Consider the following 17,977-nt stretch of genomic DNA (forward strand, 5'->3'; position numbering starts at 1 on the left):
CTGGCATCCAAAGTGCGGCCCATTCTAATGTTTCCATTCAACAAGGAAACCACAAAATGCAAGCAAAAATTGGGAAAATTAACATAAACACAACAAAGAGGTGAAATATTGATAATAACACACTTTGTCACTTGTAACACAAACCAGAGATGCATAATACATTAATTACTGTATAAATTATTAACCTATCTACATTGGGTTGGTCTTTTTAGAAGATAAAAAATATATATAATAGACCTCAATAGACCCATCCTTTGAGTTTTCAGTATCCACTGTCCAAACTTTTGTACTGTATTGAAAAAACATAAAAATCAATAATTCATGTAGTTTCACAGCACAAATGTCAAACACAGAACACCATTCTTAAAATAGTATCAATAAGTTTATTAAGTGGTATGAATATTATTTGTTTAAAATGCAAAACTTGCAGACAGACCTGTACAGTTATATATGTTCACAGTTTAACACATTCCCTTTGCATTTTCAACATAGATTAAAAAAGGAGATAACATTACACAAGTGGGTCATATTTTGTCATTATTATGAGTATCAAAAATCATGCTTAATAAAAAAAAATCTTTAATTGCCCTTTCAGTCTAACAATATATATATATTATATAAATATATATATAGTATATAATATATATATATATACTATAATATATATACTATAATATATATACTATAATATATATATATATTACAACTTATATTTGCAAACACACAAAAACCTGTACATGCAAAGAATCTCAGGAGCAAATGCAGATCTGTTGAGCTGCTACATTTGGTATGAGTATGTGTAGGGAATAAATGTTTGACTAGGAATATTTATTATTTTAGCAATAAAGTGCACACTGCATGGAGACATGAACACACACACACACACACACACACACACACACAAACTGCTTTGTTCTAAGGTGATAGCTTAATAACACTAAGCTGCTAGCACCTCTGATTGGAATGAAGTGGTAAAGGCTCGAACACGTTCCTTGCCTTCAATATGTTCTTGAGTAAAAAAGTGTTGGGAGGGTGTCATGTTATCAGAAAAAATAGAAATGTTAGAAAATAGTATTTGCTTTTATATTTAAATATAGTTCATTTCATTGATCTGTTTTAATGAACAAAAAGGTGACGTCTATCAAGGTAGCCCCTGTAATGATTTCTATATTTTTATCTGTATAGAAACACTTCTACATATCCCCACTCAAACAATAATGCCTCATGTGCAGCAAGGTTGACATTTAACAAAAAAAAACAAAAAAAATCCCAAAACAAGTTGCTTTCCAACCTACATGTAATATAAGTGTCCTGGGTTGTGCTCCATTAAAGTGTGCACTATGAGCAAGCTTTATGTTCAAATGAACAGGGTTTTTGGTGCATGAGTGTGTGTGTGCTTTCCATGGCCACAAGGGGGCAGCACACTCAAGCCAGCTGAGATGATGCAACCCCTGTGAGAAGACAAAATATTTGCATTCCCCCAACATGAAGATGAATGATTAAGGTGTTTGTGAGAGTAAGGCTAAATAGGTGTCACACATTTAAGTCCAATATTTATACCCCCCCTCCAAGTCCAAGTGGTACAGACCAATGTTTCACACCAGAAACAAGTTTCTTTTTTTTTTTTTTTTTACACCAGCAGGTGACGCTTCTTGTGCAAGGCCAAGTGGTCGGAGCGGGAAAAGCTGCGCTCGCAGTCGGGACACTGGAAAGGTTTGACTCCCGTGTGCTTGCGGAAGTGTCGCGTCAGCTCGTCTGACCGAGCAAACTTCCACGTGCAGCCTTCCCACATGCACTTGTAGGGTTTCTCGCCTGCATGGGAACATAAAACACACCAACGGGGATCATTTGTGAGGGTTCGCCAGGATGGAAAGGCGCTTGAAAGGAAAGGTCACAACATTAGGTACACAGGTGATGATACCCTATACGAAAATAGTCTCAAGAAATGTGTATAAAAATAGAAATAATGTATTCCAGCATATAAGACGACCCACTCGTTTTCGAGACATGCGTTTTCTATAGTGCTTGTCCTCATTAGAGTAATGCGAGAAGCCGGCTGTGATAGGCTCCAGCATACCCACGGCAGTATAGAAAATGGATGGATGGGAATAAACCACATAATGACGACCATGCAGGTGTACCTAATGTTGTGTCCTATGAAACAAAATAAGAGTATGTTACCGGTGTGCGTCCTGCGGTGTGCTTTGAGGTGAGAACTCTTGGTGTAGACTTTATTGCATCCTGTGAAGTCGCAGCGGTGGATTCTCCTCTTCTTCAGCGTGTCTGGAGATTCCGCTGGAAGAGGATGCTGAGCACCCGAGCGAACGATGACTGACGGGTTGTTGCTAGTAAAGAAAAAAAAAGGGAGAACAGATGGAAAGGGTTAAGGATTTTTTACCAGCAGGGGGAGTCAGCGTCACATACTTTTCAATGACAAGATGTCGAAATCACACAAGTTGACTGTAATTTGGCAGCAAGCAAGCCTCCAAGTGCAACAACAACAACGTCTGCTTGTCAGGAAGTTGAAAAACAACCTCCCGCCCTTTTCCCGTCCGACCACACCTTTTTGCTTTGTGTCGTCACCTTTAGTCTCTGAACATTGCTAGTCACCCTGAATAGTCCAAATAGAACATACAGTACTGCGGAAAAGTCCACTTGCTCAATAAAACGTAGGACAAAGTAGTAATAATATCAGCAATAACTGACTAATTACTGCGGTGAAAGAAACAAACAAAACAATTATTTTTTTTCTAAAGACATACACTGTGTACAAAAGGAAATCAAATAATATTTGGCTAGGAACTGAGTGTGCAATATTAACAAGACCTGAGAAAATATGCACATTTTACGGAATGAAATGGAAATTTGACATTGAAAGAAAAAACATTACATTAATAATATTAATTATTACATGCTTCCGTTTACATTCATAGTAACCAACAAAAACAATTTAAATTAAACAAAAGCATAAGTAAAATCAATTCAATGGTCCTAAATAAAAATGGACCAAGAGTTTGAAACGTTTTAGAAATATACCCGCTAAATAATTTGAAATTTTCAACACTCTTTGATTGAAAGACTAGATACAATTCAAGGAAGATTAAATATCTAAAAATCAAATGTTGGTCATATTTGCTTATCTTAAATGCCAACTTTTGGCAGATTATTTTGCTTATTTTAATTAGCTCAAATTTTTGTACATATTACATAAGACAAATAAATTGATCTGACATTGAAAGTACCCGGTTCAAAAAAAATTCTTGTTTGCCATGTTTGATTTTGACTTCAGATATTTAATCTTGCATAGATTGACATTCTTTTCAGTGTAGTAGTTATTCTAACGACATTATTCAAAGAAAAATAATGACATACTGTTATGATAGCATCGCTAAAACAACACATCTAATGGCAGCAGGTCGCTATTCAAGCAAAGGGCTCCCCCCCCAAAAGACGATCTACTTTGTGAAATAGAAGAAAGACACTTTTTGGTGGGGCTGGAGGTTCAAAAAAAGAAGGAGTGGTCGAGGGCTTGTGTTCAAGTGGCGGTTAAAAGCAGGTGCAAGTAAGGTGTTGAAATAGGAATCTTTCTCATCGGTCCACTGCAAAGGAATGTGCGGCTAAACACACACACACACACACACGCTCTTCCACCAATAATGAGTAGTATCGAGAGACAACATATGTAGATTTCATGTACACTATATCAAGTGTTGGCATTTACATGGATTATGGATTGTGACAGGATGAAGTGGATGGATAGAAGATGCGGTACATGCGGCTCTAAGAAAACACAGGAAGCTAAAAAGGAAAGGAGGTGGGGGTGGGGGGTTATGAAAGAGAGAATAGGAAGTGGAAGAGCGTGGCGGCAACAGGATTCGGATGGCTGATATAAACTTGTAAGGCCGGGGAGTCGTAACGACTGGAAATAAAAGAATAAACAGTGCCCAGAAGGAATCTAGTGTGTGTGTGTGTGGGGGGGGTTATCTAATCTCCCTCCTGTTCCCATCCACAGTGGTTGAAGGTCAGTGTACCCAAATCCAATATTTATTATAATTACCGTTTGACATAGTGCCCTATTGACCCCGATATTAGACAACCTGTTTTTGGAACAATAAGTCATGTTTTCAATATCATTTAAATCATATTTATTTCATCATTTTTTAGCTGCTCATCTTAACTTTAACTTCAGAGCTCCTCCTCTGTTGTTTGCTAACACACTTTCAGAAGGTTGTTTTCCAGAAGGTCTCTGTGTCATGGCTACATCCTCCCCAAGTCACTGGAGTGTGTGAGTGACAGGAAGAAAAGCTCTAATTCTTGATAGGAAAAGTCATTAATTTTGTAATAATCTATAATGTGGACTTGGAGAAGTGGGACATGACGAGAGAAAGTTAAGCGCCACTTACTCATATTCGTTTGATATCCTGATGACTGATGACTTGATGTCGTGGCTGCTGTGATGCTCATGAATGAGCTCTGACTGAGGCTCCGTTTTGATTGGCTTTTGTAGGTCGTGGGCGTCGCCTCTCCCGTCGTACGACTTAATGGATTGAACTGTGAGGAGACAAAAGTTACCGTTGCTGTTAAAAACATTTCCCAACTATGTAATCAAACACCCAACTACTAACGACAATAGATGCTTATATGTGACTGAAGCATGCTGGGTGCATTACCACACTGCACCTCAAGAGGCGATAATGAGTCAATGGAATGAAAAACAGGAAGGTGACACCTGCTAACTGAAGTACCGTACTACTATTGAATGTGAAAGTGTCTCTAAATTTTGTCTCTGACTAATTGGAGGGATTACTGCCTGGCTCAAGCTAGAAAGTTAGCATTTCCTAACTGATCTGAAGTGGTTACATGTTTTTGTTCTATGATTTTTATGTCAGTGGCTTTCTAAAAGCTGAATGATGTGCTTAGCTTATAAAAAAAAGTAGTATAGGTTTTACCTGTCTTGTGCTCTCTGCTTCGATGATGATGGTGGTGGTCGTCGTCGGTGGTGGTAACAGGAGGGCTCACCATTATGGGCTGGTGCAGATGGAGAGGGGAGGAGTAGAGGACAGACAGAGGCACCATGACCGGAGACATCATGACCCCTCCCGAGCTCTGGATGACACCCGAGCCCGAGCCCATCAGAGGAGCCACCATGGCTTGGTATGGTAAAGAGGCAGCTGGCGACGGGAGGGTGTGAGACGGGGAGAGGTGTCGCCGGTTCAGCTGGGGAGAGCAGCGCGGAGAGGCACGGCTCGCTGTGCTGTAGGGGGACGGCGGGGTGCTGCGTGAGGAGGCCGGAGAGGAGGCAGAGGAGCATGGAGGTGAGGAGGAGGCGGTGGAGGAGGAGGAGCGTTTGCTCACAGAGAGGTCCACGGGCTCCAGCTGGGTGTGTGAGGGGTTGCTGGTGGCATGGGACTGGGCGAGGGCCTGCATGTGGCTGTGGTGGTAGAGGTGGGCCGGGTGGGAGAAGATGACTCCGTATGACTCGGGGTTTTTCACGAGCGACGAGTAGAAGGACTGCAAGAGGAAGGAGAACAAAAGAGCATGAGATGAAGCTTTCCGGCACTGAAAACATGCTCATAACTTGCAAACAACTACTGTACAGTCAGCCAAAATATTTGACCCTTCTTTGCCGGGGGAATGTCTCTCAGCACTGTGTGTGCGCGTTGATGATGAGCTTGCTGTATGGCGCCGTGTTGTGTGTGTGCAGCCATTGTATGCAAATGTCCACTGTACCGCAGCCTGTTTGTCCAGGAAGAGTTGGAATGTGGGAACGAGGCTGTCTAGACACGTACGGTAGCATGTCGTGTGGGTTGTTATGTGCAGGCTACTGTATGGCATCGGAAAAACATGCTCAGGCACGATGTAAACACAAACACACGTACACATGCATGCCTTACCGTGTCCATATCTGTCTTCAGAGGGTAGTCATACATCAGCATGGCTGCACTGGCCCAACTCCTACAAAAGACGACATGAGGACACAAAGTAGCAAAGAATGAGTCAGGTCTTAAATATTCATTCATTCATTCATTTTCTACTGCTTTTCCTCACGAGGGTCGTGGGGGGTGCTGGAGCCTATCCCAGCTGTCTTCAGGCGAGAGGCGGGGTACACCCTGGACTGGTCGCCAGCCAATCACAGGGCACATATAGACAAACAACCATTCCCACTCACATTCATACCTATGGACAATTTGGAGTCGCCAATTAACCTAGCATGTTTTTGGAATGTGGGAGGAAACCGGAGTACCCGGAGAAAACCCACGCATGCACGGGGAGAACATGAAAACTCCACACGGAGATAGCCGAGGGTGGAATTGAACCCTGGTCTCCTAGCTGTGAGGTCTGCGTGCTAACCACTCGCCGTGCCGCCTTATTGGCAATTATCATGAATAATAGAAGGTATATTTTATTCATACAATCATAATTGGGCACTACAAAAAGTATAATTAATAATAAATATATACAGTTATACTTTACACATGTAATGTATTTCATTATAATTTATCAGATTGTTACAAGACAAAAAAAATAAAGTTTTGTACAACCACATCAATTGCAGGAGTTAAGATCTCCATTTGTTTTACTGCATCCTGGCAATCTTGCTGTTGTTTTGTCTGACCGGCTTTGTCCACTTGTTTACTTTGTCTACATCCTGTTTCTGTGAGAGCGTTTTCAGTCCATGACTTTTACTTGTTAATAAACACCAGCTTGTTTCCTGTTGCGCTCTGCATTGTAACAATGATCACTTGCCAGTTCATCAGGCCGGACTATAATGAAGCGTAGCCAAAAAGCACGCCAAACACACACACACACACACACAGCGGAAGGCGGTTTCATGAAAGACTAGGTGCAACCACCATGACTATGACGCTTCCTAAATGAGTGTGTGTGTTTAGGTAACATGACCTATAGGCCTACTGAGAATATACTCAGTGTAAGGAGTCTGTGTGTGTGTGTGTGTGTGTGTGTGTGACCTGATCAAAGTCCACAGTCTGGAGTCAAGTAAGCCTTTAATTATTAACAAATGGATACAGACACAAGGTGTCACACCCTTCCACAAACACACACACACACACTATGATTCCAGCTGGCCAGCACACCAATGGGACAGCAGGATGCTTTCTGGCTCAGGAAGGGCGTGAACATGACGAGAGAAGCTTCACCCATCGTTCAAGCTCCGAAGAAACAAAAGACTGAACAGTCAGGTGTGGCCTGTGCGTGTGTGAGCGGGTGTGCGTTGTGCAAATCTGACTTTGTATTGTGTTTGTAGTTCAACTGGAGGTCAAGCCGTTGTTCTATTGTTGCTGCCAATCAGGTGGCATTAAAGAGCTTCTCGCCGTCCAACTCTTCGGACAACATTTAGGCTTGGTGGTATGGATGGGTAAGACAGGAAAAGTAGCTCCATGTGACTAAAAGAATTAGATTTGTGTGTATCATGTGTTTGTTCGCACTATTACACAACACCTTTGTTAACATAGTACTTTACAAAACATATTCAGGCTTATGTAAGAGTTAATTCCTCTATTAGTCATTATCACGTAGATTCTCCTGTAGTTGCTTGGGTGCGTGGTCTAACAAAAGCCAATAACTGCTGCGGGCTCTAATTAATAAACATTAGGTCAAAAAACATTGGCATTACCAGCTGTGGCTGTAGACAGCCTCCTGGTGTAGTTTCAGCTTTATGTACCTCTGCATGCGCTTTAAAAATGTCAGTGAAGCGACTCAGCTGTTGGTATTAAACTCCTGTATGTTACACTTGCCATGCTGTTGCGTACAATGACCTCATCAGTGGTAGCAATTTCTTCCATACCGCTATTACAACATTGGTTCTGTTGGTGGTGTGTTGTATAATATACCTGTTAATAAATGTACCATGTGGTGAAAAAAGTCAGTTTTTCCATTTTTCCAGGCTGTCATTATCAAATTAAAACATGATATTATATTATATATATAGCATTGCAGTTGATAGCGCCCACTATTACAAAGTCCATTAATCTTAGCTTCTGATAGCTTGCAGAAAGTGAACAATTTTGGAGAAAAGAAAACAGACAACAAATATTAGGAGACCATAAAAAAAGTGAAAATTTAAGAGAAAGTACAGAGTTGGTCCGTCCCTTTGTCGTTACCACTTCCACTACTCTGTGAAGACTTTCTACAAGACATTGGAGTCTCACATAAACTACATTGTGACAACCTAAAGGAAATTAACACTTACATGTGTCACAACCTCCCCACTCCCAAAGCGCTCCGCAATCCTGTAAATCCTGCAAAGCCACAGGCGCTTGTCAAACAAAACATTTCCCCTCTCATTTCATGTTCTGCGAGGTGATTTACGTTCTGAGGGTTAAATGTCCTTATCAGAGAATGCAGTTCATGAAGATGAAGGGTGACCGAGATGCAAGGTCACTATAGGATGTGGGTTGCTTTTGTGTATACATCTATTCCTTGTTCATGCATGTAGCTCACATTTGATATCATCTAAACTTACAAAGGAGCTATCCATATGGGTACACTTGCGGAGTCTAATGATATGTCTAATACAGCGGGTGCCAACCTCACATTTGTTTTCCCATAGGGAATAAAGGATAATGCTTTCCACCAGTATGATTAACATTATTAACTGTAGACAGGCAATGTTACAAGCAAAAAAAAAGGTACAAACAAAAAAGCTTCTTACCAATGACCAGAAATGATGACCTGCATAGTCATAATGGGATAATCCCCAATAATAGTATTGGGACAGCACTGCTTATTGAACATTCGATTTCATGCATGACAGCAAAGTATGCCATAATTTCATATATTTTACATCATATTCGGCTACCCATGAGGGTCAAAATATGAGAAACCGGGTACATGCTACAACACTGTAAACAACATTAGCATTACAGTATACCCTCACGGTCGCCCTTTTGCGGACAGATCTATTTCTCTTCTCTCTCTTATGTCTGCACCGCAGATTGTCTTCTGATTGGTTGTAGACCATTTTTAATCCTTGTAACTGCCAAAACTGTAAAAAATAAAAGAAACGACAACAACAGGAGCAATATGTTTTAACAAGGATATAAAAATGCCGCAGCCGAACGGCACCAGGACAGCGAGGCACGATAAGAGTGAAATACGCATGAATCGCTTCATAATTTCTTGTGTCAAACCTTGTAGGTTCAGTATTGAAACAGAATTTTAACTTTAAGAGTGTTCAAACAAGAGAGAATTGTGAGAAAATGTCAATGTCTGTCTTTGAAAAGTGCATAAAGGTGATGGGTTTTACAGCCTTAAATGTAAATTCATTCATTAATTCATTTTCTACCGCTTTTCCTCACGAGGGTCGCGGGGGGTGCTGGAGCCTATCCCAGCTGTCTTCGGGCGAGAGGCGGGGTACACCCTGGACTGGTCGCCGGCCAATCACAGGGCACATATAGACAAACAACCATTCACACTCACCTTCATACCTATGGACAGTTTGGAGTCGCCAATTAACCTAGCATGTTTTTGGAATGTGGGAGGAAACCGAAGTACATGCAAACTCCACACAGAGATGGCCGAGGGTGGAATTGAACCCTGGTCTCCTAGCTGTGAGGTCTGCGCGCTAACCACTAGACCACCCTGCCGCCCTTAAATGTAAATAATAATTGTAAAAAAAAAAAAAATAAATAAAAAAAAAAAAAAAAAAATATATATATATATATATATATATATATATATATATATATATATGCACCCAGTGTGTACTGCACCTACTTGGTAAATAAGTAGCCTACCTGTGTGCTCTACATTTGTGTGTGTATGTCAAGTGTGGTCTGCAAATATTGTCTTTTGAGGTCAGTGGCGCTACTGTGTGCACAACCCTAGTCTGCAAACACCTCCCACTTTAACCTCTCTCTCTCTCTCGCTGCACCTAACACATCTTCTTCTACGCCCCTCACCGCACGCTCTTCTTTTCCTCTTGCTCCATGAATGATAAAGAACAACATGACTGAGGGGGGAAAATATTGTGGCTTGGAGTCTCTGGCTACTGAGTCAACCACACACACACACACACACACAAACACATGAACAGAACCACACATTACGTTTCTGCTTGCTCAACAGAATACACACACTAAATCACGAAAAGGCTAAATTATAACAGACATAGACACATGCTCATCTACACACACATACGTACACATGCACAGACAGAGTGGGGGCTTGCGCGTGCACGCTCTAATGGCAAAACTGCTGGAGATGATGAGATCACCAGAGAGAGAGCTGAAACCTCCAGACGACAGCTTTGTCCAAAAAACACCCCACAACTCACATTTCTCCCCCCCAGTCTTCTTCTTCTTCTACTTCTCATACTTTACAGCCTCATTTCTACTGTGAGCTCATTCCTATTCTTTACAGCCCCCCACCTCCTCGCCTACGGGGGGACGGAACTGATTAGTTCTGACTGATTAGGATGCTAACTGCATGACTCACCAAGGTGGTGAGCTAATATCGGAGCGTACCGCGTCAGTGTGGAGTCACTTTTATTTACACCGCCCCCCCCACACACGTTTAAACCATTAAGGTATGTGTATGTTTTTTTCACATAGTAGACGAAAAACACTGTACAAGAACCCCTATCCTTGAAAAGACAAGCGTCGTAATGTGCATGCCAAGACAGTAAGAGGCGATGTCATGTATGAATACCCTAAAAATTGAGGCCGAAAAACAGCTACTAAGAGGCACTGGGTCGGGGTACCAGAGAGGGTGCCATCACTTTCTAGAGGCCTAAATAAAAATATACTGCAAACATGTTGACTAAACAGGCTAAACGCTTTGGAATATTTAATTTGTGTCCGTTATGTTAAAACAAAATGATGCCAATTTTGTGACATGCAAAAGTGCATCACAAAGATGATTAAATAAATAATACAAAACACCTCAATGTGCATTTTGCTGCATCCAAAACATGTACTTGTACTTTGCCCAAACTCTGACAAAACATGCGGAAAATAATGAAAAAGACACTGACACAAAATCAGAAATATGACGTAAAGTCCAGGATACTGATTTTTTTTTTCTTTTAAGAGTTTGAAGCGGGGGTCCAGCTACTGTTCCGTGTCACATGCAAGATACGTCGCCATTTTGGTGCGTGTTTGTGACAATTTAAGGTAAGTTTAAAGTCTTTCTAGAGATAGATATAGATACTATGACACTATTTCCATATGGAAATGGGCTAGAAAATAACATTCAGTTCTGCTAGCTCTGTCACGATATTGGTACCCGTTTCAGGGCAACGTAAAACCACTGCTGGTTCCTCTTTGGCTCAAGCAGCTTTCTCTCTAATGCAGTGGTTCTCCAACTTTTTACAATAAATCTTTAGTGAATAAATGTACTTTTGTATAATTATTTCATGTTATATTTATAGAACCAAATAAAAAAGGTCCTGAGCCCTGGTAAAGGTAGTCCACGTTCCACCAGTGATACAGGGTGAGAATCAGTGTCCTAACTGTTTCTAAATCTCTCCACTCCACAGTCTCCAGTTTGCTGCAGCAGCCCTCAGTCTCCTCTTGGATAAATCCTACTACAGCTGTTGTTTATACTGCGGTATACTCATGCATTCCCACATAGAACATGTTACAAGCATGTCCGTTTTTACAGACAACAGCATCCAGTCCCCGCCAAGAGGCGTTTTTTAAGGGTTCAGTTTTGATCTGTTTTCACTTAAAAGCAGACTGATGTAAACGGGACCCTTTAATGTTCAACCTCCTCTGATGAGCTACGCCTCCATCATCATCATCATCTCTGACCCCTGCCTCATCACCCCTGGTGCAGTGCTCTGACTCACACCAGCTTGGAGCCCCCTCCCCAGCAGACTGCGAGGATCTCTGGAGAGCCAGACATAATGTGAGGAAAGAGGAATCTATCATCACACAAAGTACACACACACACGCAGTACTCACAGTACACACACTTGAAGACACAGTGGACATATGCTGACGCGTGCACGCTCCTCAGGGCAAAGAGGTGAATCTTTCCAGAAAGGAGCAGAAGCCCCTCAGAGTGCTTGTTATTATTTCCACACTGCGTGATGGGTTGGGGGGTGTAAAGAAGAGAGAAAGAAGGGAACAAGGGGAAAGAGGGCTGCTTCTGCTGCTGGGGGCCTGTGGTTTCCTGTCCCCCCCTCCCCTAAAAAAATAAGAGAGTGGGGGAATGGAAGAAAACCAACTCTGACCTAAAGTATGTCAAACTGGAAGAAACGAGGAAGCAAATATGACAAAACTTGAATGAACCTCAAACGAGGGGAGGTGGTGTGTTTGTGGGAGGCGGGAAGAAAGAGATCCGGGGGGGGGGGGGTTAAGACATTGGAGTTGTGTAACAGCTTTCATTTGACGTCTGTTAGTGTGTGCGTTCTTCACAGACAGATGACCAAACCTTCTGTGGCCATAAGTTTAATGTTTAGCTCTTTACCGTCACCAAGACGTGCCCTTTGAGCGGTGTGCGTGTGCATGCACTCTTACGCATTTTGTTCCACTAGATAACATCAGTATGTTGATTCAGGGAAAAGAGGAGCAGGGGTGCGTGGGTTTGTTGTGTTAGCGTCCAAGGGGGGTGTCACACCCCTTTGGGTGTCCAAATACTAATAAATACGTGTCTTTAAAGCTCCACCAGTGCACACAAAGGAGTATAATGTGAGACAAAGAGTCTGACGTTGCCCCCCCCCAAACACGTCCACATCTCTCTCTCTCTCCTTGCTCGCTGGCTTCTAAACAGGATGAGGGCTTCATATGCCAAGTGGAATGTGTGACGCAAGCCTCAGCCTTGAAACAAAGCACAGGAAACACGGAGAGAGACGCACGCAGCGAGGACGAGATGGTGGGACTCAAACACACACACACACCTGTCACATCACACTGTCACACCATGCACCCGCCACCTGTCATGACCTCTGACCTCTTCACGAGATCAATACACAGAGTCAGACAATTTGGTGCCTTGCTCGACAACACCTCAGTCAAAGTAGGGGATCAAATCCGGGTTCCTTCGGCCACAAGCCGCTGCTGTAACTACATGTCCCCATTACACTTGAAACTTAGTCACAATCATCAGAAGCAATTCGTCACGTATGGACCTCACAACTGCTGGGAAATGCAGGGAATTAAACCTTTGACTCTTTAGTTGCAAGCGGCAGCTGTAACCACTTATTCACAATGTCATTTAAGATGATTAAATAGATTAAAAAACATTTCAGAACCATTTTTTCTCACACACACACAACCTTACACAGCAGATCAGATATAATATATACAGGGAATCGAACCGCCGGCCGCAGTCGTGACCACTTCATCACATGCAAGTTCAAAATTTTTTTTAATAGAGGAAATAATATTTTACACAAAGGACAAACAAAATTCTGACACAGGGTTGTATTCACTCATTCAGGGAATCAAGCATGAGACCCTTAAATCACAGGCCACTGCCAAAAGCACATTGAAAACGAACTGACTAAAACGAAGAAAAAGATAAGACACATACATAGAGTATGACCTTGTGCTGCTGGATAGATTTATGCAGCAAATTGAAAATGGGACCCCTTTCAGTCGTAGGCCACAGTCGTAGCCGCTTGTTCACTTGAAGGATACAGTCTGACCAATTGTCCACGTTAAAATTTAAGATGGTTCAAAATATATCAAAACGAGAAACGCACTCAGAAAGCGCAGACCTCCGTCAAGCACCGTATTTTTTTTCAAAGTGCACTGACCACAACTACCCATATATATGCAGGGAATCGAACCTCTGTCCCTTCAATCACAGGTCGAAATTGCAACCACTATTCACAGGTTTGCATTACAGTGTTACCTTGCTATATCGCAGGTCGCCTATCACAAAATGTTGCGTGTTGTCTTCAACAGCAAATGAACTTGCATTGTGTTCTGCGTCCTTGTGGTGTATTACAGTGATCAGTGGTCTGTGGGATGGGTCTGTTATTGTACTTGCTACTGCTACCAGTAGAGGGTGTTGTATACTCATGTGAGAGTTGAAGATGTGTCCAGTTCTTCTCAGTCGGTGTATAAAGCCACAACAGTCCGGCTAGGGGAAAACTCGTCCATTGTTTTCTGCGTTCTGACAATGGTCTACAGCAGACCTGGGCAAATTAAGGCCCGCGGGCCACATCCGGCCCTTTGTACGTCCCTGTCCGGCCCGCGTGAGGCCAATCATAAACACCATAAATTAAACTTTTTTTAAACTTTTATTTTGAAATTTTATTTTGAAAAGCGTTACGTCGCTACGTATGCACGTCGTAGACGTAGCACCTTCACTCGCGTATACACGTGTGTGAGTGAAGGTGATGCTGTTCGCGAGGTTATCCCCAAGATGTCGGCACAACCCAAGAAAAGAAAAGTTGATAACGAATGCCGTATTTTCAACAAAACATGGACTTCCAAATATTTCTTTACAGAAAGTAAAGGCAAAGCAGTGTGCTTAGTCTGTGGTACACAGGTTGCTGTGTTTAAAGAATATAATTTGAATCGCCACTACACCACCAAGCATGAAGATAAATACAGAAATCTGTCTGGTGAAGAGCGTGCAAGGGAGTCTGATGCATTGCTTGCAAAACTACAAACCCAACAAGGATTTTTCACTAAACTTCACACTCCCAGAGATGCAGCCGTCAGGACAAGTTATGTCATTTCTCACAAAATCGGCAGAAAAAGTAAGGCGTTTTCCGACGGAGAGTTTATTAAGGAGTGTTTATTGGACTCTGCTGCGCTGATGTGCCCAGAGAAAAAAGGCGCATTTGAGAACGTTTCACTCTCCCGACGCACTGTAACGAGGCGGATTGAGGACATCGCGGGGAACTTAGAGCTATTCAAAATATTTAATTTAAGTATTTTACAATGAAAGAAAGTTGGTGGCCCTCTGACACAATTCAGGCTTCTCATGCGGCCCCTGATAAAAATTAATTGCCCACCCCTGGTCTACAGCCAATCTCCATGTTGGAATGCCTGTTTCCTGTTGTATGGTCGCTAGAGCTGCTAGCACTCGTACATGCTGAATGTTGGCAGACGTTACGCAGCTGTAAATTAATCTTGGATTCAGGGAGGATGACAAGAATATGCATGAATATGTTTTAAGAAGGACATAAAAACGCTACAGCCTAACGGTGCCAGGACAAGCTGTGAGTGAAACAGCCAATCACTTAATTTCTTAGTCTCGTAAATTGGTCGCTAAAATTAAAATAAAATTTGAACTTTGAGAATGTTTAAACAAGACAGAAATGTGAGAAAATGGTAAGAAAAGTGTATAACGTGTATGGTGAGGGGTTTTACAGCCTTAAACATATATAACAATTGGACAAAATATGGTTGGCTACTGGTCGCACGGTGGTTGAGTGGTTAGCATGTTCGTCACATATAGTCAGGAGATCGGGAAGACCTGGGTTCGGAGCTTCGCTCGGGTATCTCTGTGTGGAGTTTACATGTTCTGCCCGTGCATGCGTGGGTTTTTTTTCCGGGTACTCCGGTTTCCTTCCACATTCCAAAAATATGCTAGGTTAATTGGCCACTCCAAATTGTCCATAGGTATGAATGTGAGTGTGAATGGTTGTTTGTCTACATGTGCCCTGTGATTGGCTGGTGACCAGTCCAGGGTGTACCCCGCCTCTTGCCCAAAGTCAGCTGGATGAGGATGAGGATAAGCAGTATAAAAATGGATGGACATTTGGCCATTTTGCAGATTTCACTGATTAAACAAGGTAACATTGTGCTGCGCAGTTAACAAAAACTAAATCAAATCAAAAGACACGTGCGGCAAACTGAATCTAAATCGAATGACTGTTTAAATGTCAATGTGATGTGGACAAGCAGTTACGGGAATCGGACGTCGGACCTTTCACACACAGGCTGAAGTTGTAACCACTTTTAAGAGAAACACAGACCACTCACAACTGGTCAGATACATGCAGGGAATCGAACCTCAGACCCTGATGTTGGAGGCTGTAGTCACTTGGAATTTTTAACTTTTCAGCACATTTCTGACATATGGTATATGACCTCATATGGGGAATCAAACTCGGGACCTTTTGGTAACAGGGCACCGCTTGTCCACAGAATTACAATTCCACTAGTAAGTCCCAGAAGAAGACGTACAGTAGATGACAAATTCATGAGTACATAGTTAGAGTACTACTTCATGATAAAGATATAAAAATCAGTAAAAAAATCAGATTATTTAAAAAAGTGTATCAAAAACTCACCTTCCAGATGAAACAGGATCCGTCTATTTGCTGGATAAGGACTTTTCAACTACTTTCTCCGCTGTACTCCGTTGGAAAGTGACTGCTGCTCGGTCCGGGTCGGCGTCACGGACATGAGACCAACTAGTCAGCGACACACAACTTAGCAAACTCGCTTGGTAGGCATGTTCGTGTGTCTTCACTGTGTCTTGTACAAAGTACTTCTGTCACATGATACATGCTCTGTTTTCTCCGTGGGGTCGGGCCGCTGGGCGGGACCGGGGCGGGGTGGGCCACTGGAGTGTGTCAATGTGTGTGTGTGGAATACTTCTTGTCTTTAACGTCCAACTATCATAGCTGATATCTCTTCTACAAATAATAAAAATAACATGTATTTGTAACACAATCGATTTTTAAGTTTTTTAAGTCAAATTATTACCACCCCTACGTGAGTAATGGTCTCACCTTGGCCATTCAAATGAAAGATTTCTGGCTCAGCTACTGCTAAAACAGTCACTTTTTAAGTTCTGGCGTTTTTATGATACCATGAAGGAAAAAAACTTCAATCTTCAAGGACACATCACCTCTCTACCTAGTTGAGCTACCACCAGGTCTCGGTGGATAGCTGTGGAAAAAAAGATAAAAAAAAGTTACCTTTGCGTTCCTACCTTTTATCTGTATGTGAAGACTTTCCTTCTCCAGGAAAAGTACTGATGCTTTGCTGTAAAGGTTTATCACCTCCTGGTAAGTTTGGGGATATAAATTTCAAAATTAATTCATTCACTCATTCAGCAGAGCAGATAAATGTATTGAATACCTTTGATTTTAGCTAGCTAGAGTCAGCAGAAAGAAAAACAAAAACATTGCCTTTTCCTCTGTGGAAGAACGGCGGTGACAAGCACCTTTCACCTCACCAACGCCCCCACACCTTCAGGATGAGGGGAGTACTGCAGCGCCTGGGGCGTATGACATTCATTCAATAATTCATTTTCTACCGCTTTTTCCTCACAAGGGGGTGCTGGAGCCTATCCCAGCTGTCTTCGGGTGGGAGGCGGGGTACACCCTGGATCCCCAGCCAATCACAGGGCACATATAGACAAACAACCATTCACACTCACATTCATTCATACAATTTGGAGTCGCCAATTAACCCAGGAATGTACCCACGCATGCAAACTCCACACAGAGATGGCAGAGGGTGGAACTGAACCCTGGTCTCCTAGCTGTGAGGTCTGCGCGCTAACCACTCGACCGCCGTGCCGCCCCGTATGACATTCTACTGTCTAGAATAAAGATGTTTCTGCAACATATATGTTGTTGACATATAGACATATTGACATAAAGACGACATATAGCTAAACTGGCTAAAAAGTGAACTCGCACAGGTTCGCTACAATTCTCCAAAATATAGTTTTACATTTATAGTTTTACGTGCCTAAAACCATTCTAAATGCATGCCAATGATGAATGAAAGGGATAAATAAACATTTAATGTTACTTTGACCTTGGATGAAGATGTGATCCTTGCCGGTGTTGCAGCAAAATCAATATGGACGCCACCTTTGAGTTTTGCTATGACTTAGTTCTTGAATTCTATAGTGTTTCTCCCCACATGTCTCTGCGACTGCACCTTCTTTGGTTTCATTTGTGGTTAATTTGCAGTTGTGATGTGTTGATCTCTACCATAGCGTGTCTTTTGCAAGAATCACATCTTCAGTGACAAAAAGTAACATTCATTCCTTTCATTGGTCATTTAGAATTGTTTTATGCATGTAA

The 17,977-nt window shown here is 42.2% G+C and overlaps 1 protein-coding gene across 2 annotated transcripts; it reads right to left on the reverse strand.

The window, feature by feature from the left end:
• Nucleotides 1-368: 368 nt before the first annotated feature.
• Nucleotides 369-16,984, reverse strand: klf3 (Kruppel like factor 3 (basic)). Of its 2 annotated transcripts, XM_058065498.1 has the most exons (7): nt 16,870-16,984; nt 16,223-16,345; nt 5,895-5,955; nt 4,950-5,511; nt 4,404-4,551; nt 2,182-2,345; nt 369-1,812 (listed from the first exon to the last, which is right to left on the reverse strand). In XM_058065498.1, exons 3-7 carry the CDS (start codon nt 5,934-5,936, stop codon nt 1,631-1,633), a joined length of 1,098 nt encoding a protein of 365 aa, XP_057921481.1. In that variant the 5' UTR covers nt 5,937-5,955; nt 16,223-16,345; nt 16,870-16,984; the 3' UTR covers nt 369-1,630. The 2 variants fall into 2 exon arrangements, with proteins under 2 accessions (XP_057921481.1, XP_057921480.1); XM_058065497.1 differs by lacking the exon at nt 16,870-16,984 and having other exon boundaries at nt 16,223-16,463.
• Nucleotides 16,985-17,977: the final 993 nt, after the last annotated feature.

Source organism: Doryrhamphus excisus, chromosome 1 (genome assembly GCF_030265055.1).
Source record: "Doryrhamphus excisus isolate RoL2022-K1 chromosome 1, RoL_Dexc_1.0, whole genome shotgun sequence".
NCBI classification, from domain to species: Eukaryota; Metazoa; Chordata; class Actinopteri; order Syngnathiformes; family Syngnathidae; genus Doryrhamphus; species Doryrhamphus excisus.